At 38.0% G+C, this 24,067-nt stretch overlaps 2 protein-coding genes across 2 annotated transcripts in view; one reads left to right on the top strand and one right to left on the bottom strand.

The window, feature by feature from the left end:
* The window catches only part of OTC (ornithine transcarbamylase), a 69,364-nt gene extending 64,649 nt beyond the window's left edge, over window positions 1-4,715 (top strand). The window contains exon 10 of the mRNA XM_077889480.1: window positions 3,702-4,715. Within this exon, the coding sequence (XP_077745606.1) occupies window positions 3,702-3,761 (60 nt within the window). The 3' untranslated portion in view covers window positions 3,762-4,715. The remainder of the gene's footprint in view (window positions 1-3,701) is intronic.
* LOC144308658 (ferritin light chain-like) overlaps window positions 1-24,067 on the bottom strand; it is a 145,002-nt gene that overhangs the window by 3,899 nt on the left and 117,036 nt on the right. The window lies entirely within an intron of this gene.

Genomic DNA, 24,067 nt, shown 5'->3' with positions numbered 1-24,067 from the left:
ATACCTTATGTAGTGTTTAGTACTAGTCAGCTGTGCTATCTTGGATAAGCGTTACCTCTTTGGGTCCTGGTTTCCTCACATATAAGATAAACAGATCAAGCTATATAGATGGCAAATGATTTTTAATCTTAGGTCCTCAATCTCACCAACAGGCAACTTGAAGTCCTATGTTCAGAAGGTTCTAAGCCTGCCTGTGGTCTCAGAAAGAAAATGGTGTAACTGACTAGTGATACCTGACATGGATTCTGGAAGGGAGGTGGTGACACACATGCTACACTCATTCATTTATGGAGCTGCTCTGCACTCTGCTCTAGCTCTCTGAGCTAGACGACTGGAGATCTCTTTGAGTTAAATTCATTTTGGCAATCATATACTGTGCATATACTGTGTGCTAGTCCCTCTGCCAGGCATTGGAGATTTTAAAAAATGAATAGCATGCAGCCCCCACTCAGCCTGTACAATTCATAGGAATATGGCATTTTCAAGAGAGATGAGACCCTAGAGATTGTCTAGTCTAAATTCCTATTTTATGTGCAAAGAAATTATTCTTAGATAGCTTATTTAGAATGGCATTCAGGCTCAGCACTGCTGAGACATATTTCTCTGGGATGTTTTAAAGGTACAATACATGTTTTCCTCTAGAACTTCCCTATCCAATACAGTAGCCACTAGGCACATGTGGCTATTTCTATTTAAATTTAAACTAATTAAAATATAATATTATACATGAGTCAATTCTCTAGACATACTAACTACATTTTAAGTGTTCAATAGCCACACATGGCTGGTGGCTACATTATTTGTATTTGACATCACAGACACAGAATATTTCGATCATTGCAGAATGTTCTACTGGACAGAACTACTGTCTAGAGAATGATTTTCACACACAATTTCATTTAAAATCAGGATGGAAAAAAATAAAATAAAATCAGGATGGAAGAAGAAAGGAAAAATACCTCAAGTTCTAATGTGCCCATAATGACTAATGGCAAGTATGTAACTATATAGGGTGGGGCTTGTTCTAAAAGCATATGACATTTTTAAACCAAATGCATACTCTTTCAGTACTTAGAGGAGCTTTTCAAGGCCTCCATGTTGGGTGAATTCCAGCTGTGCTGTGCAGAACACCCTAGCAATCACATCATTCTCTCCATAGTGCACAAGCTTTTGGATCCCTTTGTTTTGTTTTTTAAATATTCCCTCTCCTCCCCCACAAAGGTTGCTTTTGCATTTTTCAATAATTAGTAAGGCTGTAGGACTCATAAAATGTCAGGTACCTTTCTTCCTCTGCCTACAATTTTTACTATGGAGCTAAAGTAACCTAAAGGGACCCTGCAAAAGAGCTGACACTTCAAAGCACTGCTATCAGGATGGTCCTTAGACATATAACACCACTGCAAATCTAATCCACAGCATTTCAGTCCTTTATTTCTTTTCATGTTAGGGGTGCCATATCAAATATAGGGTACCCAGTTAAATTGGAATTTTAGATAAATAAAAAATAATTTCTTAGAGTAAGTACGTCCTGTGCTTACTGGAACATGCTTACAGTTTTTTTTTTTTTAAAGTTGCTTCCTGAAATGCCAATTTAACTGTCTTTTTATTTATTTAACCAAATCCAGCAACGGTGCTCCAAGCTGACTTCCTAAGATTTTACATTTGAAAATAAATTTGACACATGTAGATGATTAACAATAAAACCAAACCTGAGATGTGATCCTAGAAATCCATAAAGCTGCTTAAAATACTTTAACAGGAAGATGCTCTTATCACAGAGTTTGGCCTTCCTAGTTTCTTCTTGTTATCCAGATCTCAAATGTCATTCCTTTAACAAAGCCTTCCCTGGCCACCCACTCTTAAAGAGGGTCTCCAGCCTCCTTTATCCCATTTCTTATTTTATTTTATTTTTTTAAAAAGATTTTTAAATTTATTCATTTGAGAGAGATAAAGAGAAAGAACGAGTGAGAGCAGGAGGGAAGGTCAGAGGGAAAGGGAGAAGCAGACCACTCACTGAGCAGGGAGCCTGACACAGGGACTCTACCCCAGTACCCCAGGATAATGACTTGAGCCGAAGGCAGATGCCCAATCAAATGAACCACCCAGATGCCCTGCTGTCTTTTGTTTTATATTCTAATGACATTTATCACTATTTGATTTTTTTTGTTTGTTGCCTGTCCCCCTACCATATGAAAACTTGATAAGTTCTTCATTATACCTGGAATGGTGCCTGACACTCTATGTGCCCAATACATTTTTGTAGCTTAAAAGGCGATATAGGGTATTGGTTCTAGTACACAAACTTTGGAAATCAAGTTAAAATTCTGGCCCTCTGTGTGACTTTGAGCAAGTATAAGTCCAGTTTATTCATATGATAATGGAGATAAAAATAGGGACAACTTCATAAGTTTATGAGGATTAAATGGGGGTAAGAGTCATCTGAGCATAGTGGTTAAGTTTTTAGAGAAAGGATCCACCCCCTACTACCATCCCCAGGAAAATACCTATATCTTCCTCCTCTGGATTTTCTCTCTTACCACCTCACACAAGTGGGGAAGGATATTAAATGGCATGATGCACATAAAGCATTCAGTACAGGGCCCAACATGGTATCTGTTCAATAAATATATTCAATGAATACCTACAAAATATAAGACCTGCATTTCTGATATATGCTAGGGACACACATGTATGGTACAGTCAAAAGGAGAGAGTAAGTAGCCATAAGGCAGTAAAACCACCTCCTAAGGGTAAAGTCAGCGAAACCTGAGTCCAAACCCAGTTGTGTACTACCTGTTATTTCCAGGATTGATTTTCCCATCTACAAATGATAATAACAGAAGTTACCTTAGAAGCTTGTTGCATTAAATGAGATAATGCATAGACATTTCTCTCTAACCTAACAGCAGCTAGCACAGTGCCTGGCAAATATTTTTTACGTGACCAACACATGATAAGGCACTCAGTCTGGTACATAGTAAGCACTCAGTAAGCATTCCTCATGGTTGTTTCTAATACTATTACTATTGTCATTATTGTAGAAATTGGGAATAGTAAAAGTGCTTACCATTTGTGAGTGACAGCCTAATGGGAAGCTATATACTCTTGGTTATAAATATTCCTTCATGAGGACCCAGATTCAGATAGACATTATTCATTGGCCCAAATGATTTACTTTTCTTACTCTATATTTGATTGATTCTAAACTTCTCTAGGCTACAAGTGACCAAACCACAGCATAAACATGAGGATGAGAGGGATTATATTTCTCTAAAACCAGCCAATACTAGGTTTCATTTATGCCTGGAAAATCCAATCATGGCTACCACCATGGTGTCTCATTTCAACTCTCTCCCTTGCTAGTCATTCCAAATACCATGCCTAAGTAAGCATGGTATTTCTGCATATATTTGGGTCAGCCTGATCCCTCCTGACCTTTCTCTCTCCAAATAAAAATAACTGGGTGTTATATGCAAGTGATGAATTATTGAACTCTATATCTGAAACTAATGATGTACTGTATGTTGGCTAAATGAATTTAAATAAAAAAGTATTATTTCAGAACTGTCCCCTTATCATTTCCTTGGGAAAACACATTTTAACCACAGGCCTTCAAAGCGGCAATCCAGTTCCTTAGGTCCCTAAGCAGACTCTTGCTAATGTTTACCCATTTCTTTCTTTTTCTTTGTTGTGTTATCCAGGCTGTCATGGTGTCCCTGCTGACAGATTATTCACCTCAGCTTCAGAAACCGAAGTTTTGATGGAGTGATGTTTGTCAAGAGAGAAACAATGTTCTTCAGTAACTGAATGAGTCAATTTATGGAGGAAGAAGAGAATCTAAGAAATAAACAAATCCTGATACACAGTATAGGTGAATGATATGATATTACTTTATCATTGTGAAACCTTCCTGAAGGCCTTAGTTAAAGTGCCGAGGCACTACAGTACATGGCTTGACTTGGTTTAAATTCTCTAATGCACAATTTCTGAGTTACATTTGGGTATCATATTAATAGTCATATACATTTGCTTCAACTGAACATAAAATACTGTGTTCATAATGCATAATGTCTAAGCCATTAAATGTAATCTATGCTTATTACCTTAATAAATTATCACCCATGCTAATTTATAAGTAAACATTTACCAGGCAGTCAGCTGCTGGTAGATGTGTGGGCTGTGTTCAGATCCCCCAGGACCAACAAGGAAACCAAATGATCCATCTTGCTGATGTAGTACAATTTTCAGGCAAATGAAGTGGGCAGATACTCACTTATAGAAGCAAATGATGAAATTCTCAAAAAAAACAGCTATAACTGTGCCCAAACTCTAAGAGTTTTTTCCGATCATAGGTGGGAAGGAGGATTTTTCAAGAGCACACGTCTCTTCTCTGTAATGAATACTTAATATCAAAAGCCTAAAGAAGCCTTTGTGAACAAGTGGCAAAACCATGGAAACCTAGCTAGGAACATAAGATCCATTACAGAGTGATATTTTTGTAGGTTCAAATTCTCCAGCAGGAGTGATTTAATTTTTTCATGTTTATGCTTATCATATATCTACTCATACCACAGGCTGGATGTTTCTATAAATCTACTGCTTGCCACATTTCAATCCATTCTTTTCTCTCCAACTTTTGTTCAGGAAAATAAAAATTTGCATTACTGGATTATTATAATGTAATTAAAGCTACATACTTTTGTGGGTGACTGAAATTTGTATTGTTGAATTATTATGATACAAATTAAACATTTTTAGTTAAAATATTAAATAACATAAGAGGAACTTTAAGAAAATAATGTATTTTGCAGAGGACAAAAAAAAAAGTAACCATCTTTACATTCCACCTCTACTATGAGAAGAATGTTTCCAAGCTGGTTGACAGATATTCTTTAACTGATAGCTATGACTTAAATGAGTAAGAGATGAATTATAAATTAGATTTGTAATGAACATGCAATAAAACATATTTTAGGGGGAAGAAGGCTGATAATTTATAAGAGAAAAATCAACTTTTCTAGTAAATATCACAGTTTGACTTTCTTGTCTATAGGTAATTACTTGGGACCACTTAAGAAAGAAAGAGTGGAGTTTAACAGACTATCTTGTTTCAGCAGAGAGTATAGAATGATTTAACCAGAAGGTGCCATATAGACTGTGGAGGCCGTCCCTCAAATTGCCTACATATAAAGGTCATAATCCTGAGTATCCTTCTCCTTTGTAAATGGTTGCCAGTGATAATGACCTCTATTCTCTTTACTGGTTACTCTCAGAATCAAATGGAAGGTATAATCTTCATTCAATCAGAAAGAACTTCTAATCATTTTCTTGTCATAATATAATCACTTTACCTCAAAAACCCCAAAGGTTTTTTTTTTTTTTTTTGTATGCACACAACTTAGTATCTTTCTCAACCCCAATCTTCAGGACTTTCTTTACTTACTTAACTTTCATCTTAAGAAGACATTATTTGTAATATTAGGAATAAAGAAAACAGGGAAGGAAGATTTAGCCTTAACTTTTTTCCAAAGCTATTTTTAATCTCCTGTTTCTTTTTATGCTTTCCTCCTTCATCACCTTTCCTATATAACTACTGCATCAACAAAGATTAACAAAAACTCCAGCAATGACCCTGTGTCTCTGGTGTACATAATAGAGCCTATCCACTTAATATAACTAGACAAAGAGTTCCTTTCTTCCAGAGTTTCTTTACTGCAACATTGTAAATAAATCATCAAGTAATTACACTGCAATGATTTCAGTGTCAGAGAGGAATCAACAGGTTTTTTTCCAATTATAAGTTTCTAGGGACTTTAGAAAAGTAATTCATTGTCAAATATTTCTAATGGATATTGCACTAATGATTTGACTACTGTAAAATCCCCAGGCAGAGCTGCACAGATTAGCATGGCAATGCCACATTAGACTTTCTACACAAGCAAGTGACCCTAGAACCTAAGTTAAAAGGGCAGAGGCTCCTTGGTCTACTGCCAAAGTTTCTTTTTTTTTTTTTTTACATTTGTTTTTATTTAAGTTCGATTTGCATGCCAAAGTTTCAAGGCAAGTCTCCTCATATGATAAAAATAAGCAAAGAATACATACAGAGAAGGTATATCCAGAATACATTTTTGGGGGGTGCCTTTCTGTTTTGGAAGCTTTCATCAATATCTAGATTATGGAGGTGGTTGAGGCATATCTTGAGACATGGCACCACTCAGCAATTTTGTAGGACTGATGTCATTTGACAAATATAAAAGGTTGTATCAAAGAATGGAAGACCAGTTCAGTCACAATGATCAGACTCCTACAACTAGGAATACCGTATACTGATATGAAAGTTGTACTCTGTGCAAAGGTGTCAGGTGAAAGGTTTGAGTAGGGCTGAAACATGGTTTGTACTTCAGTTACTGAGTCTTGTGCTTCCTTACAGGCCTGACAGCCAGGAGGAAGGAGTGACTTATTTGAAAGCTGTCCACCCGGGGGGGGGGGGGGGCACTTTTCAGCATTTCATAAACCTGAATAGGTGTTTTATTTTAAGTCACACAAAGGGCCAGTATCTGGTAGGGGTGGCCCTACCGTCAACTATTTACATGAAGAATTTCTTTCGATACTACCTTATACTTGGCTGAAATAAGACACATATGGACACTTCAGTGTCTTGCCTGTTTCTGCCACAGTTTTATTAAGACTTCACAATGGAAATGGAAGTGTCTGTTTATCTTTGTGTGGTAAACATAACACAGATCATTAAAGCAGGAGTTTGAGATCAACTCTGCAATTCTTTAATCTTTTGAATAAATTGATCCCTTGTCCAGAAAATTTAGTATCAATTAAAGGTAAAAGAATCTTGAAAAAAAAATAAGAATCTTGGTCAGTAATGAAGCTGAAAAGAGAGGAAAAGAAAGGCAATGGATCACAAATGTAGATTCAGGAAAATCATAACTTATTAAAATGTAATAATGTTTGTATCATAGGAGCCCCAGAAGATGAAGAGAAAGAAAAAGAGGCAGAAGGTTTATTCAAATTATAGATGAAAACTTCCCTAATCTGTGGAAGGACACAGACATCAAAATCCAAGATGCACAGAGAACTCCCATTAAATTCAACAAAAGCTGACCATTGCCAAGGCATATCATAGTCAAATTTACAAAATATACAAAGAAAGAATCCTGAAAGCAGCAAGGGGGAAAAAAGCCCTTAACCTATGAGAGAAGACAGATCAGGTTTGCAGTAGATCTGCCCACAAAAACTTGGCAGGCCAGAAAAGAGTGGCAGGATATATTCAAGGTGCTGAATGGGGAAAATAAGTAGCCAAGAATTCTTTCTATCTATCTATCTATCTATCTATCTATCTATCTATCTATCTGAGAATGAGAGAGAGACCATGAGCATGAGGGGCAGAGGAAGAGGAGCAAGGAAACTCCATGCTGAGCACAGAGCCTGATGAAGGGCTCAATCTCATAACCGTGAGATCATAACCTGAGCCAAAACTAAGAGTCAGATACTTAACCGACTGTACCACTTAGGCACCCCTGCAGCCAAGAATTCTTTATCCAGCAAGGCTGTCATTCAGAATAGAAGGAGAAACGAAGAGTTTCCCAGACAAACAAAAAATAAAGGAATTTGTGACAACTAAACTAGCACTGCAAGAATTTTAAGGGGAACTCTCTGAGTGGAGAAAAAAAGGATATAAAAGAAACAGAGGGGTAGCCCCGGTGGCGCAGCAGTTTAGCGCCGCCTGCAGCCCAGGGCGTGATCCTGGAGACCCTGGATCGAGTCCCACGTCGGCTCTCTGTATGATGCCTGCTTCTCCCTCTGCCTGTGTCTCTGCCTCTCTCTCTCTCTGTATCTATGAATAAATAAATAAAATCTTAAAAAAAAAGAAACAGAGACTAGAAAGAACAAGAGAACATCACCAGAAATACCAACTCTAAAGATAATACAATGACAGTAAATTCATATCTTTCAATAATTACTCTGAATGTAAATGAGCTAAATGATCCAATCAAAAGACATGGTATCAGAATAGATTTTAAAAATCAAGATCCACCTATATGCTGCCTAAAAGAGATTCATTTTAGACCTAACAACACCTGCAGATTGAAAGTGAGGGGATGGAAAACCACTTATCAGGTTAATGGATGTCAAAAGAAAGCCAAATATAAGCCATACTTACATAAGACAAACTAGATTTTATTTATTCTTTTTTTTAAGATTTTATTTATTTATTCATGAGAGACACAGAGAGATAGAGAGGCAGAGACACAGGCAGAGGGGGAAGCAAGCTCCATGCAGGGAGCCCGATGTGGGACTCGATCCCGGGTCTCCAGGACCAGGCCCTGGGCTGAAGGCAGCACTAAACCGCTGAGCCACCCAGGCTGCCCGATTTTATTTATTCTTTTAAAGATTTTATTTATTTAAAGAGAGAGAGAAAGCAGCAAGCAGGGGAGGAAGAGAGGGAGAGGAGATAATCAGCAGACTTCATCCTGAGTACAGAGCCCAGTGTGGGGCTGGATCCCACAACCCTGAGATCACGACCTGAACCAAAGCCAAGAGATGGAAACCTAACTGACTGAGTCATCTAGATACCCCCAAACTGGACTTTAAAACAAAGACTTTAACAAGAGATTAAGAGGAGCATTATATCATAATTAAGGAATCTATCCACCTAGAAGATCTAACAATTACAAACATTTATGCCCCCAACTTGGGAGCACCCAAATATATAAATTAATTAACAATAAACATAAAGAAACTCATTGATCATAATAATACAATAATAGCATGGGGCTTAAACACCTCACTCACAGCAATGGACAGATCATCTAAGCAGAAGAACTACAAGGAAACAATGGCTTTGAATGACACACTGGACCAGATGGACTTCACAGATATATTCAGAACATTTCAAACTAAAGCAGCAAAATACACATTTTTTTCAAGTCTACATGGAACATTTTCCAGAATAGATAACCACTGAGTCACAAATCAGCCCTCAAAAAGATTGGGATCATATAATGTTTGTCCTTCTCTGATTGTTCTCATTCATTTGGGGAATATAAGTAATAGTGAAAGGGAATGGAAGGGAAGGGAGAAGAAATGGGTAGGAAATATCAGAAAGGGAGACAGAACATGAAGACTCCTAACTCTGGGAAACGAACTAGGGGAGGTGGAAGGGGAGGAGGGCGGGGGGTGGGGGAGAATGGGTGATGGGCACTGAGGGGGGCACTTGACGGGATGAGCACTGGGTGTTATTCTGTATGTTGGCAAATTGAACACCAATAAAAAATAAATTTATTATTTAAAAAAAAAGATTGAGATCATACCATGCCTATTTTCAGACCACAACACTATGAAACTTGAATTCAACCACAAGAAAAAATTTGGAAAGACCTCAACTACATGGAGGTTAAAGAACATCTGACTAAATAATGAATGGGTTAAATGGGGAACTAAAGAAGAAATTTAAAAATACATGGAAGCAAATGAAAATGAAAACACAACAATTCAAAACCTTTGGGATGCAGGGCAGCCCATGTGGCTCAGCGGTTTAGCGCCGCCTTCAGCCCAGGGCGCGATCCTGGAGTCCCAGGATTGAGTCCCACATCGGCTCCCTGCATGGAGCCTGCTTCTCCCTCTGCCTGTGTCTTTGTCTCTCTCTGCCTCTGTGTGTGTGTGTGTATTATGAATAAATAAATAAAATCTTTAAAAAACCTTTGGGATGCAGCAAAGGCAGTCCTAAGAGGGATATATATTGCAGTATGGCCCTTCCTTAAAGAGCAAGAAGTCTCAAATACACAACCTAACCTTACACCTAAAGGAGCTAGAAAATGAACAGCAAATAAAGTCTAAAGCCACCAGAAAAAGGAAATAATAAAGATTAGAGCAGAAATAAATGATATAGAAGCAAAAAAAAAACCCTAGTAGAACAGATTAATGAAAATAAGAGCTGGTTCTTCAAAAAAATAAAAAATAAAATTGATAAGCCCCTAGCCAGACTTATCAAAAAGAAAAAAGAAAGGACCCAAATGAATAAAATCACAAATGAAAGAGGAGAGACCATAATCAACACCACAGAAGTAGAAACAATTATAAGAGAATACTATGAATAATTATATACCAACAAACTGGGCAATCTGGAAGAAATGGACAAATTCCTAGAACCTTACAAACTACCAGAACTGAAACAGGAAGAAATAGAAAATCCGAACAGACCTATAACCTGCAAACAAATGGACTCAGTAATCAAAAAATCTCCCAATAGACAAGAATCCTGGGCCAGATGGTTCCCAGGAGAATTCTACTAGACATTTAAAGAAGAGTTAATACCTATTCTTCTCAAACTGTTCCAAACAAAAAAGAAGTGGAAAACTTCCAAACTCATTCTATGAATCCAGCATTACCTTGATTCCAAAATCAGACAAAGACCCCACTAAAAAAGGAAAATTACAGGCCAATATCCCTGATGAACACAGATGCAAAAATTCCCAATAAAATACTAGCAAATCAAATTCAACAGTACATTAAAAGAATTGTTTGGCACAATCAAGCAGGATTTATTCCTGGGTTGTAGGGATGATTCAGTATTTGCAAATCAATCAACATGATACACCATATTGATAAACAAAAGGATAAGAAGTATATGATTACATCAATAGATGGAGAAAAAGCACTTGATAAAATACAGCATCCCTTCCTGTTAAAATTTTTTTAAAAAAAGAAGTGCCTGGATGGCTCATTTATTAAGCATCTGCCTTCGGCTCAGGTCATGATCCCTGGGTCCTGGGATCCTTCCTAAGCAGGAGGCCTGTTTCTCCTTCTCCCTCTGCCTGCCCACTGCCCCCACTCATGCTCTGTCTCTCAAATAAATAAATAAAATCTTAAAAAAAAATCTTGGCCACAGCAAATGGAAGTGAATTCCTGATACAAATGAAATCTCAGTTTCAATAGTGCCTGAGTTCTATCAGTGACATCAGACTTAATTTCTAATCAATGCTTTTGTAAAATGTGTTCCCAAAGAATGCAAGCACAACTGCCTTCTGGAGCAAAATCATTAGACAAATGAATTTTTAAATTGGAATAAAGTTTAGAAATAAGCCAGGCTATCCTTTCATTTTGCAGAAAAAGAAAATAGGAAATAAAAACCAAATGTTTCTAGGATGGAAATATATTCTACAGAGAGGGATAGTGCATATATCTTTAACACTCTCTGCAAATTATCCAGGATCCTACAAATGTAGCCACTTGACCTGATTTATCTTATAGGATGAGCGGGGAACAGAAAGCTGGTTGGTCTAGGATTATGGTTCTGTGAGGCCAAGGCATAGAGAGGAGAGTTCATACTCAAGGCAGGCGTGGATATAGATATCCAGGGATATCAACAGAGATCTAAAAAACACTGATGTAGTAGATACTGTTGGTGCCCCATCCAGATCCCTTTTGTCCAAGTTTGCCCATTCCTCCACTTGCTGTCAGGGTTGTTTGCTAATGTCTCACAGCTGCCCCTTTTTCTGAAGTGCTACCCTCAGCTACCAGGAACCACTTAGCCCAGGAAATTAGACTCTCACCCTCATCCCATCACCAGCAACCTATCATCAATGAGTGACTAAGAGAGGGGTGTACAATGACTTGGCTCTCTTCCCTCCAGGTAGGACCAATTCTGGTAAAATTAGTGCTCTAGAGAGCCCCATGGGACCAGGCTGAAGCAAGTATCTGTTTAAGAACACATCCTTGGTTAGCTTCCCCTGCTGCTTACTCTGTGTTCCTTCTCCTGAGAATGCTTCCTCAATAGATAACTTGCACAAGAATCCCTCTCTCACAGCCTCTGCTTATAGGGAATCTGATCTAAAATAATCTCAACCCCCTACTCCTCCTTTGATGCCTGAAGGATGAGCAGTACAATACAGACTTCATCCTTCAGGCATCAAAGAAGGAGTAGGGAGTTGAGAAACCACTGGAAAAATGGTAAAGAGCTCATGCTTAGCAAGCAAAAAGTTTTCTGGTTACCAGGATCAGCCTTTCTTAGAAGGAAGCAGAACATTATACATAGCAAATATTATTTTTCTGCCACATGTTCAAATTCAAAATAAGGAATTTATTAGCTGCATGGAATAGGAGATCAATTTGCTTTCCCCACAGAAGAGTAGAGCTGACTTAACTGACACAATATTTCTGGTTTATTTCTGTAATATTTTAGTATCTTTATAGATTTAGTTTAGTTGGTCTGCCCTTTGTGTTTGCTTCTTGCCTTCCCCCAAAGCTTCTTATTCAGCAGGTCTGGATTGAGAATCTGTGTTTTTAACAAGTTCCCAAAGATGCTGCTGCTGCTGGTCCAGGGACCATACTTTGAGAATCATTGGTCTGAGGCAATTCTAAAGACTTATTTGAAGTATTTTTATCCCCACAACCACAAAGCACCACCATAAAGCATATGACACAACCCAGATCCTCTATTAATCTATCTTTGGAGCTACTGAGGCCTGTATTTCATCCCTCCTCTGCTATATAACAGCTATCTCTCTGCTCTCTTTATCTGTAAAATGGGAATAATAATGCTCATAGGATGGGCATTATAGGATGTTGGGAGGATTAAATGAAGTAACACATATAAGAGTATTTGGATTAGAGCAAGTGCTAAATAAATATTAGCCTCTTTTTATTTGATCTATTATTTCTAATACTTTATATTTTTCTTTGGCCCTTCATAACAAAATTATATTCCACCATCAGAAATATATTGAATAGAACAGTTAGTATCCAAAACAATTGCAAGGAATCAGCTTGCCTTCTGAAGTTGGCAGAACCCAGATGATGTTTCATTTGAGCTATGTCTATGAGCTGGTGTGTGAATATGTTACAGGTGAGGAACCTGGCTCTTTGCCAAGTCAAATAATTGATGCCAACAAGTTCAAAAATCTAATCATTTTGATTAGATTTTGCTTAGGAAAGCATGATAGGAATGTATTTTTATGTGAAATAAACCAGAGTTATTCTGTACTTGTCAGACTTTGGGTCTAGTTGATAAAAGGAGAAAGGGATTAGAAAGAACTCCTCAGGATTTATCCATCTCTGAGACTAGAGCTCCTCACAGAAAGAAGTTTTCAAACTGTTAAGGTAGCAGTTCTTGAACATTTTGTTCTAGGACCTTTTTACACTCTCATAAATTATTAAAATCTCAAAGAGGTTTTGTTTGTGTGGGATATATGTATCTCATACACACAGCAGAAATTAAGACAGAAATTTTAGAAATAATTATTTAGTCATTTAAAATAACAATAGTAAACCCATTACAGGTTAACATAAATAATATATCTTTATACAAATATATCTTCCAAAACAAAGTTAACGAATAGAATGACTAATACTGTGTTATACTTCTGCACATGTCTTTGATGCTCGCCTTAATAGAAGACAGCTGAATTCTCATATCTGCTTCCGCATTCCATCTGTGGTGCTATGTTAGTTTGAAGTATAGGAAGAACATCCAGCCTCACACAGATAAGTAGTTGAAAACGGAGGGCAATTTTAATAGCATTTTCAAATAATCATGGATATTCTTTGATGTTACACTGAAACTCCTCAAGTCATAACTCCTTAAAGATTAATTGCAATTTGGAATTTGAAACCACATCAATGAAATTTTCTACACCATTATATTAAGTTTCATGCCTGTCTTACACTTTGAATAGATTTTTATATGTGTGTGATTCCACATTGGTCATTTGGAAAATATTAGTTCACTGAATTATGCAGATCTTCCCAAATGATGGCATATTACATCACATAAATTTTTTTAAAGATTTTATTTATTTATTCATGAGAGACACACAGAGAGAGGCAGAGACATAGGCAGAGGGAGGAGAAGCAGGCTCCATGCAGGAGCCTAATGTGGGACTCGATCCTGAACCCCGGGATCACATCCTGAGCCAAAGGCAGACGCTCAACCACTGAGTCACCCAGGTGTCCCACATCACATAAAATTTTTAAAATCACATTTGTTAATATCACCACTGCTATGGTCTGAATGTGTCCCCCCAAATTTCATATACTGAAATCCTAACCCCTAAAGATTATGGTATTAGTGGGGCCTTTGGGAAGTATTTAAGTCACGAGGCTTTTCTATTCACAAATGGAATTACTTACTGTCTGATAAAAAGAGACCCTACAGAGCTCCCTAGCCCCTTCTACCTTTAGAGCACAGCCAGACATCAGCCTTCTATTAATTGAGAAGTGGGCCCTCACCAGACATTGAATCTGCCAGCACCTTAACCTTGTACTTCCCAACCTCTAGGACTTTGAGTAGTAAATGTCTGCTGTTTATGAGCTACCCAGTATGTAGTGGTTTGTTGCAGCAGCCCAAATAGACTAAGATAACCACCTCTCCCATTAGAAAAATCTTTTAGGTATTACAAAGCAGATACAAATTTTATACAAATCTTATTTTCTCTTGAAAGCTTAAATTTTGTCTTTGGCAATAAACACTGTCAGTTAGTTTCATTGAAGTGACAGGTTTACCTCATTCATTTTCAAGCTGTCTGCCAAATATCCAAGACCTAATGACCATAGTTTGTCAGTTGTTGTTGTTGTTTTTTATTCGTGATTAAAACTGGTGTAGCATGCAAAAGGCAGCTAGTTCAACACACAACTCAAGGAATTGCACAGGTGCTTTTCTTCAAGACAATTACAATATTTTGTAATGCTTGTGTCTCATATCATTATACAGAATATTAAAGAGACATGTATTCAAGGGTTGAAATTTAATATTAATAATATTATTATAAATAATAATATTTACCGCTTCATCAAGGATATTCATAAGTGAATCTGTTTTTTTAAAGATTTTATTTATTTATTCATGAGAGACAGAGAGAGAGAGGGAGAGAGGCAGAGACACAGGCAGAGGGAGATGCAGGCTCCATGCAGGGAGCCCAATGTGGGACTTGATCCCAGGACTCCAGGATCATGCCCTGGGCCGAAGGCAGGTGCTAAACCACTGAGCCACCCAGGGATCCCCGTGAATCTGGTTTTTAAAAGCACTGCCTGAATGTGCTAGTGAAGAATAAAATGACTTTTGGTTCTACTGCTTTGATTTGTGCTAAGGTGTCAGCAGTTTACCTACCATTCCTTTTGTACCATCCATTGATGCTGCTGGTCCAGAGACCAACCATTGTGAAGCAAGGTCCTATAGGGTTTTTGGGAATACAAGGAAGGCCAAGTGGGAAGAACTTTGAAACACTTATTCCTGATTAAATCACAACAGCTGACTGTACTCTGATTAATTAGTAACATCACTAAAAAGATTCTGGTGGAAAATAAAAAATTTATGACTCACTTCTATAAAGCAAGTCTTGGCTGTACTAACTATGGCTAAAATCCATATTGAAATTTCCTTTAAGATTTTATTTATTCATTCATGAGAGACACAGAGAGAGAAAGGCAGAGACATAGGCAGAGGGAGAAGCAGGTTCCATGCAGGGAACCCGACATAGGACTTGATTCTGGGACTCCAGGATCACACCCTGAGCCAAAGGCAGACACTCAACTGTTGAGTTTTTTTGTTTTTTTGTTTTTTTTTTTAAGAAATTTTGGGATGCCTGGGTGGCTCAGTAGTTGAGCATCTCTCTGGCTCAGGCTGTGATCCTGGGGTCCGAGATCAAGTCCCACATCGGGCTCCTTTGCAGGGAGCCTGCTTCTCTCTCTCTAGGTCTCTCTGTCTCTCATGAATAAATAAATAAAATCTTTAAAAAAAAATAAATAAAAAAGAAAGTACTGGGGATCCCTGGTGGCTCAGTGGTTTGGTGCCTGCCTTCGGCCTCTCTGCCTCTCTCTCTCTGTCTCTCATGAATGAATAAATAAAATCTTTTTTAAAAAATAAAATACTTTTTATTCATCCTGTGCATACCAATCTATCTATCATTTTGAGTTCCTGCTTTGTGCCAGGCACTGTGTTGGACACTGGAGATAAGAACACGGTCCCTGCCCACATGGTGCTTATAGTCTAGCAGGAGACGCAGACAACAACATATAAACAGATTCTGCATAGAGCTAAAGGAAGCAAATGGGATGTTCTAATAGGGTACAAAGATATGAAAGAAATGATACACATTTGAATCAGAAGTTCTCAAGCTTTGGTGAGTATCAGAATGACCTGAAGAGCTAATAAAGAATCCAGAGGTCCTCATTTATTGAAGCAGGGAGGGCCTGGGCCTCTGTAGTTTTACCAAGTGATTTTCTAAAATTTGAGCAGTGCTGCTTTATTTTTTTTAATTTTTTTAAATTTTTATTTATTTATGATAGTCACAGAGAGAGAGAGAGGCAGAGACACAGGCAGAGGGAGAAGCAGGCTCCATGCACCAGGAACCCGATGTGGGATTCGATCCCGGCTCTCCAGGATCGCGCCCTGGGCCAAAGGCAGGCGCCAAACCACTGTGCCACCCAGGGATCCCCAGTGCTGCTTTAAATACAGTGTCCAGAGAAAGCCTCTGAGAAGATGATCTTAATTTTTTTTTATGATAGTCACACACAGAGAGAGAGAGAGAGAAAGGCAGAGACATAGGCAGAGGGAGAAGCAGGCTCCATGCACCGGGAGCCCGACATGGGATTTGATCCCGGGTCTCCAGGATCACGCCCTGGGCCAAAGGCAGGCGCTAAACCGCTGTGCCACCCAGGGATCCCCTGAGAAGATGATCTTAAAACTGAGCCCTGACTGATGAGAATAATTGGAGGAGAGGGGTGAATAGACTTTTCACTGTATTGGGATCAGATTTGTCTGAGGTGATGCCAATTCTTCTACAGTTGTAGGTTGAGCTTTAGGGATGGTAAGTTCATTTATTGCTTAAGTAAGCCCATTTTATTTCTTATTACAAAAACATTTTATCACTTTAGTGAACTATAAGTTCCTATAACAAACAGTTTTACGAGCAGAAGTGGTTACATTAGACATTTTGTATTTACAAGCCTTGTCATAGAACATCTCTCTGAAGATCTTATCCCATTAACAAGGGACACAGCACATATCTTTATTTTTAAAATTTATGCCCCTACTGGCTATTTTCCAGCAGTGCCTTTTTACATGGTCACTGGAATGTAAAAGGCCTCTGACTTCTGTTATCTTCCTGAGAATTGTACAGTCATCATGACACTTTGAATTAATTCTCAGAGTACTTATGCTAATAAGATTATCTCCCCTCAAGGCTTTTCATTAAATATAATTGTAAAAATTACATTTCTTTAACTAAAATCAGTAAAAGAAATTAAGGTATTTAATTTCTGATCCTCATATAATTAAGTGAAAAATGGAGGGTAAGAATATTCCAGCTAGAAGAAATAGTATACAGGTTTGGCCTTGAGGAGAAAAGGGGCTTGGCTTCTTCAAGGAACTTGAAGAAGATGGCCATCGCCAGAGTGTAGTGGGCAAGGGAGAGAGGAACACAAGACAAGTCTGGAAAGTTCAACTGAGGTTAGCCCATGTAGGTCTTTGAGGCCAATACAAGGATTTTGGCTTTTATTCTAAATGCAATGAGAAGCCAATGATAGGACATAGCCATTATGGGTATTCTGTGATGACAGCTATGAGTTGAATGTATTGTAAAATAGTGTTGCTGTATATAAATACGCTGGTATCTGGCTTATCCATGGATCTCTTAGATACTTGGTGGGTATTTATTAGTCCTTAAAGTCTACTCAACTATTGACAAACCAATAAGATGGCATATCTACAGCTTTAAAGCTGAAAACTAAATATCTGACTGAATTTGAGCCATTGAAGAATCTACAACAGATCTGCTTCTAAAAGGAGGTCCGTAGAAGACAAATGTTAACAGAACCAGCTCCAGAATCCTAAGCTCCATTTTATTAACTTATGTGTCACTCCATCTTTTTATTTCTCCATCGTTAATTCTTGCATTGTGTTTCTCTGTATTCATCTTTCTATTAGTCTTTCAATGGGTTACTTCTCCCAATCTCCCTTTCTTCCCCCTTGAGAACACATTTTAAATGCACTATAGCCTAAGGGATATGGGCTATTCAAATCCTACCTCTCCTCTTATTAGCTGGATGACCTATAACATATCTAAGTCTCAGATTCCTTATCTGTAAATAGAGGATAATAATAGTGCCTACTTACAGATATATACGTGCAAATTCAGGGAAAACAATGTATGGCCTGCTGCATAGTACCTGCTCAAAAATATTACTAATATATCTCTAATTTTCTAATTAAATTTTCCATTTATGTTGTCCTCTCACATATCGAGTTCTTTCTGTTTAATGAGTACATAATTTATTTTCAAATCTATCATGCCACCTTTCACTCTGTTATTACTCTGTAAATAATTTGCTGTCTGTTTGATAGAACTGTGAAATGCCACAAAGACTTCAGAGAAGGGAGAAAATACCTCTCTTAGGACGGGTAAGAAAATCCTTCAGGTGAGTAGATGGATATGACTCCATCACTGAAGAGCTGGCAACATTTGAATAGGCAAAGACAAAAAAGGCATTCAAGTTGACAGGATTGTGATCAAATGTGTGAGTTGAGAAAGTGCAAGATGAGAATTCTTATTTGATGGTCAGTGAATAGTCCAAATTATTAGAAATGGAGAATTTGTGTGTGGAGGTATTCAGAAAAGTATGTTGGTGCAAAACTGAGGAGCACCTTCATCAATAAGATACTAAGTTTAGAATTTTTCCTGCAGGCTTCGGAGTGCCATTGGACAGTTTGACACGCGAGAGAGACATAATGAAAGGAGTCTTTCAGCAATATGGATCTGAGGATACTATGTAGATTTATTTGAGAAACTAGTTTCATGGCTATTTTACTGCCTGAACTGGAGTAGCAGTTGGGGAAATGGAAGATTTGATCTAGGAGAAAATGGACAGGATTTGGCCATTGAATCTAAAAGTTAAAGAAGAACAAGAAACACTTTGAACTTGAAATCATTATGAAACATATAAAAGCAGGTCGCTTTGCCTCTTTGCCTCTGTAATTCTATCTTTAAAGCAGTGTTAATAACATCTCCTCTCTCAGCTACACAGGGATGAGAAGAACTTAAGATACTCAGTGTGAAGCATAAATAAAGCAGATGCAAGGACCCCTAGCCCCTTGCCCAGGACAAGAAAAGCAATGAATAAACACTTGTTCATTTTTAGTTATTTTGATACCTTAGAAATAGAGCCCCATATTCAAATCAAGCCAGTTTTATACAGTAGCACTAGATCAAAAGGATTAAAAGAAATGCTAAGTCTGTATTTCTTGCCTTCAAATCCCCATTTACAGATTAATAGATGAAACAAATATATTTCCTGCTCATGGGCCTGAGTAGAATAAAGTAGGGAAACTACTTAGTTATAATTATTAATGGTTTCCCTGACTTTCCTCTTTCTTAAGTAAAAGATCAGAACAGCAGAAACTCATGGATATAAACCTCATGGACCTCATCTGTTTCTCTGACCTAACAAAGTCCAAGTTCTTTGATAATTAAATTATTGATCCTTTAATTGCCATTGAGAAGAACTTATACATTTTTAAGTAAGAGTGGACAGTTATTCTCAGTTTTAAAATACAGGGTCCATTTTTTCCTCTGACGATGGCTCCTTCTCTGATCCCTAAGGTGACCATTTTCCCCCTCATCCCACTTCAGTTTGGGCCATAGACTCGAATTTCAGTATCCGGGAATCATATCCAGTGGCATTTCTAAGGGCCTTTGTATTTGTAAAACTGTTATTTCTAAAGGCATGCTTCCAAAGAACCAAGAATACTGTAATAAATAGTCAATAAAATAAATCTACATCAAAACCCTGTATATCTAGCAGGGTAAAACCAGACCAAGCTCTCTAAGAGGTTCTGAGAGCATTAACATGCCTTTTTATTGCCAAGTAATAGCCCAGTTAGTCTTACTTAAAAGTGGAGAATCTCTGCCAGAATGGCTAAAATTTAAAGGAATTATAGTACTTCTTGTCTGTGAGGCTCAGATTGGATAAGGAATAACTAAAACTCTCATACCTTGCTGATGGGAATGTAACTGGTGCTACCACATTACAGAACTATTTGACAATATCTAACAAAGTCAAACATACTATGTCCCATGACCCAGCAATTTCACTTCTGGATATGCACTCAAGAGAAATGAGTGTTCATGTTCATCAAAAGACATGTTCAAGAATCTGGAGCAGCTTTTTTTATAATAGCCCCAAACTGGCAATAACCATAAGATTCATCAACAGTAAAATGGGTCAGTAAATGATAGCATATTTATGCAATGTAATACTACATAGCAATGAAAAGAAATGAAGTACAGTCACCTAAAAAAACATAAGTGTGGGGCAGCCCAGGTGGCCCAATGGTTTAGCGCCACCTTCGGCCCAGGGCCTGATCCTGGAGACCCAGGATCGAGTCCTATGTCGGGCTCCCTGCATGGAGCCTGCTTCTCCCTCTGTGTCTCTGTCTCTCTCTCTCTCTCTGTGTCTCTTATGAATAAATAAAGAAAATCTTTTTAAAAAATAAAAGTGAAACTGACAAACATAATGCAATGTCAAAGAACCCAGGCACAAAGTAGCTCATAAAATTAAAGGACAGGCAATGTTAATATATGGTTATAAAAGTCAGAATAGTGGTTACTTTTACATGGATGGGTACTGACTGGGAAGGAGCATGAGAATACCTTGGGGGTTTTCGATATGTTCTATATTTTGTCCTGATTGTGGTTACATAGGTGTTATGTAAAAACTCACTGCCATTCTTTTAATATTTGTGCACTTTGAAGCATATAAATTTTATATCAATTACAATTAAAAATAAATGAATGTATTTATATTTTTAAACATTAAAAATGTAGGGGGATCCAAAGCACAGGAATTAAATGAGTTGCCCAAGGTCATCCTTCGGCTTTGGATATGTATTCCACTGCATTGCTTAGACTATACTGTTTACCAAAGTGGAATTATATTTTTAAAACATTTTATTTGATTACAGAAATTGGTCATCTGTATTAGAATGAAAGCCTGAACCTTCTGCAATTGATAGATTGACCAACTTTCTGCTCTTCCAAACTATGAAACAAGAGAGGGCTTCAAAATTGAAAAGCCATTGCTGTTTCCCAATCCTAGTGTTAAAACTACCCCCCGAATGGGACTATTTTGGCTGGGATCCTTATTGGATACCCATCCAACATATTTAGATTACCTATAATGTATTTAGAACTATATTTTATATTAAGAGGATATAGGCTCTTCCCTTTTTATTTTTTATTTTTTTTAATAAAATAATTTTTATTGGTGTTCAATTTACCAACATACAGAATAACACCCAGTGCTCATCCCGCCAAGTGTCCCCCTCAGTGCCCATCACCCACTCACCCCCACCCCCCGCCCTCATCCCCTTCCACCACCCCCAGTTCATTTCCCAGAGTTAGGAGTCTTTATGTTCTGTCTCCCTTTCTGATATTTCCCACACATTTCTTCTCCCTTCCCCTATATTCCCTTTCACTATTATTTATATTCCCCAAATGAATGAGAACATACACTGTTTGTCCTTCTCCGAATGACTTACTTCACTCAGCATAATACCCTCCAGTTCCATCCACTTTGAAGCAAATGGTGGGTATTTGTCGTTTCTAATGGCTGAGGAATATTCCATTGTATACATAAACCACATCTTCTTTATCCATTCATCTTTCGATGGACACCGAGGCTCTTTCCACAGTTTGGCTATTGTGGACATTGCTGCTAGAAACATCGGGGTGCAGGTGTCCCGGCGTTTCATTGCATCTGAATCTTTGGGGTAAATCCCCAACAGTGCAATTGCTGGGTCATAGGGCAGGTCTATTTTTAACTCTTTGAGGAACCTCCACACAGTTTTCCAGAGTGGCTGCACCAGTTCACATTCCCACCAACAGTGTAAGAGGGTTCCCTTTTCTCCGCATCCTCTCCAACATTTGTGGTTTCCTGCCTTGTTAATTTTCCCCATTCTCACTGGTGTGAGGTGGTATCTCATCGTGGTTTTGATTTGTATTTCCCTGATGGCCAGTGATGCAGAGCATTTTCTCATGTGCGTGTTGGCCATGTCTATGTCTTCCTCTGTGAGATTTCTCTTCATGTCTTTTGCCCATTTCACGATTGGATTGTTTGTTTCTTTGGTGTTGAGTTTAAGAAGTTCTTTATAGATCTTGGAAACTAGCCCTTTATCTGATATGTCATTTGCAAATATCTTCTCCCATTCTGCAGGTTGTCTTTGAGTTTTGTTGACTGTATCCTTTGCTGTGCAAAAGCTTCTTATCTTGATGAAGTCCCAATAGTTCATTTTTGCTTTTGTTTCTTTTGCCTTCGTGGATGTATCTTGCAAGAAGTTACTGTGGCTGAGTTCAAAAAGGGTATTGCCTGTGTTCTCCTCTAGGATTTTGATGGAATCTTGTCTCACATTTAGATCTTTCATCCATTTTGAATTTATCTTTGTGTATGGTGAAAGAGAGTGGTCTAGTTTCATTCTTCTGCATGTGGATGTCCAATTTGCCCAGCACCATTTATTGAAGAGACTGTCTTTCTTCCAATGGATAGTCTTTCCTCCTTTATCAAATATTAGTTGGCCATAAAGTTCAGGATCCACTTCTGGGTTCTCTATTCTGTTCCATTGATCTATGTGTCTGTTTTTGTGCCAGTACCACACTGTCTTGATGACCACAGCTTTGTAGTACAACCTGAAATCTGGCATTGTGATGCCCCCAGATATGGTTTTCTTTTTTAAAATTCCCCTGGCTATTCGGGGTCTTTTCTGATTCCACACAAATCTTAAAATAATTTGTTCTAACTCTCTGAAGAAAGTCTATGGTATTTTGATAGGGATTGCATTAAACGTGTAAATTCCCCTGGGTAACATTGACATTTTCACAATATTAATTCTGCCAATCCATGAGCATGGAATATTTTTCCATCTCTTTGTGCCTTCCTCAATTTCTTTCAGAAGTGTTCTATAGTTTTTAGGGTATAGATCCTTTACATCTTTGGTGAGGTTTATTCCTAGGTATCTTATGCTTTTGGGTGCAATTGTAAATGGGATTGACTCCTTAATTTCTCTTTCTTCAGTCTCATTGTTAGTGTATAGAAATGCCATTGATTTATGGGCATTGATTTTGTATCCTGCCACGCTACCGAATTGCTGTATGAGTTCTATCAATCTTGGGGTGGAGGCTTTTGGGTTTTCTATGTAGAGTATCATGTCATCGGCGAAGAGGGAGAGTTTGACTTCTTCTTTGCCAATTTGAATGCCTTTAATGTCTTTTTGTTGTCTGATTGCTGAGGCTGGACTTCCAATACTATGTTGAACAGCAGTGGTGAGAGTGTACATCCCTGTCTTGTTCCTGATCTTAGGGGAAAGGCTCCCAGTGCTCCCCCATTGAGAATGATGTTTGCTGTGGGCTTTTCGTAGATGGCTTTTAAGATGTGGAGGAAAGTTCCCTCTATCCCTACACTCTGAACAGTTTTGATCAGGAATGGATGCTGTATTTTGTCAAATTCTTTCTCTGCATCTAATGAGAGGATCATATGGTTCTTGGTTTTTCTCTTGCTGATATGATGAATCACACTGATTGTTTTACAAGTGTTGAACCAGCCTTGTGTCCCGGGGATAAAACCTACTTGGTCGTGGTGAATAATTTTCTTAATGTGCTGTTGGATCCTATTGGCTAGTATCTTGTTGAGAATTTTTGCATCCATGTTCATCAGGGATATTGGTCTGTAATTCTCCTTTTTGGTGGGGTCTTTGTCTGGTTTTGGAATTAAGGTGATGCTGGCCTCATAGAACGAAATTGGAAGTACTCCATCTCTTTCTATCTTTCCAAACAGCTTTAGGAGAATAGGTATGGTTTCTACTTTAAACGTTTGATAGAATTCCCCTGGGAAGCCATCTGGCCCTGGACTCTTGTGTCTTGGGAGGTTTTTGATGACTGCTTCAATTTCCTCCCTGGTTATTGGCCTGTTCAGGTTTTCTATTTCTTCCTGTTCCAGTTTTGGTAGTTTGTGGCTTTCCAGGAATGCGTCCATTTCTTCTAGATTGCCTAATTTATTGGCGTATAGCTGT

Source organism: Canis aureus, chromosome X (genome assembly GCF_053574225.1).
Source record: "Canis aureus isolate CA01 chromosome X, VMU_Caureus_v.1.0, whole genome shotgun sequence".
Classification (NCBI taxonomy): Eukaryota; Metazoa; Chordata; class Mammalia; order Carnivora; family Canidae; genus Canis; species Canis aureus.
Note: the sequence above shows the minus strand (reverse complement) of the source record. Positions and strands in the feature narration are given on the sequence as shown.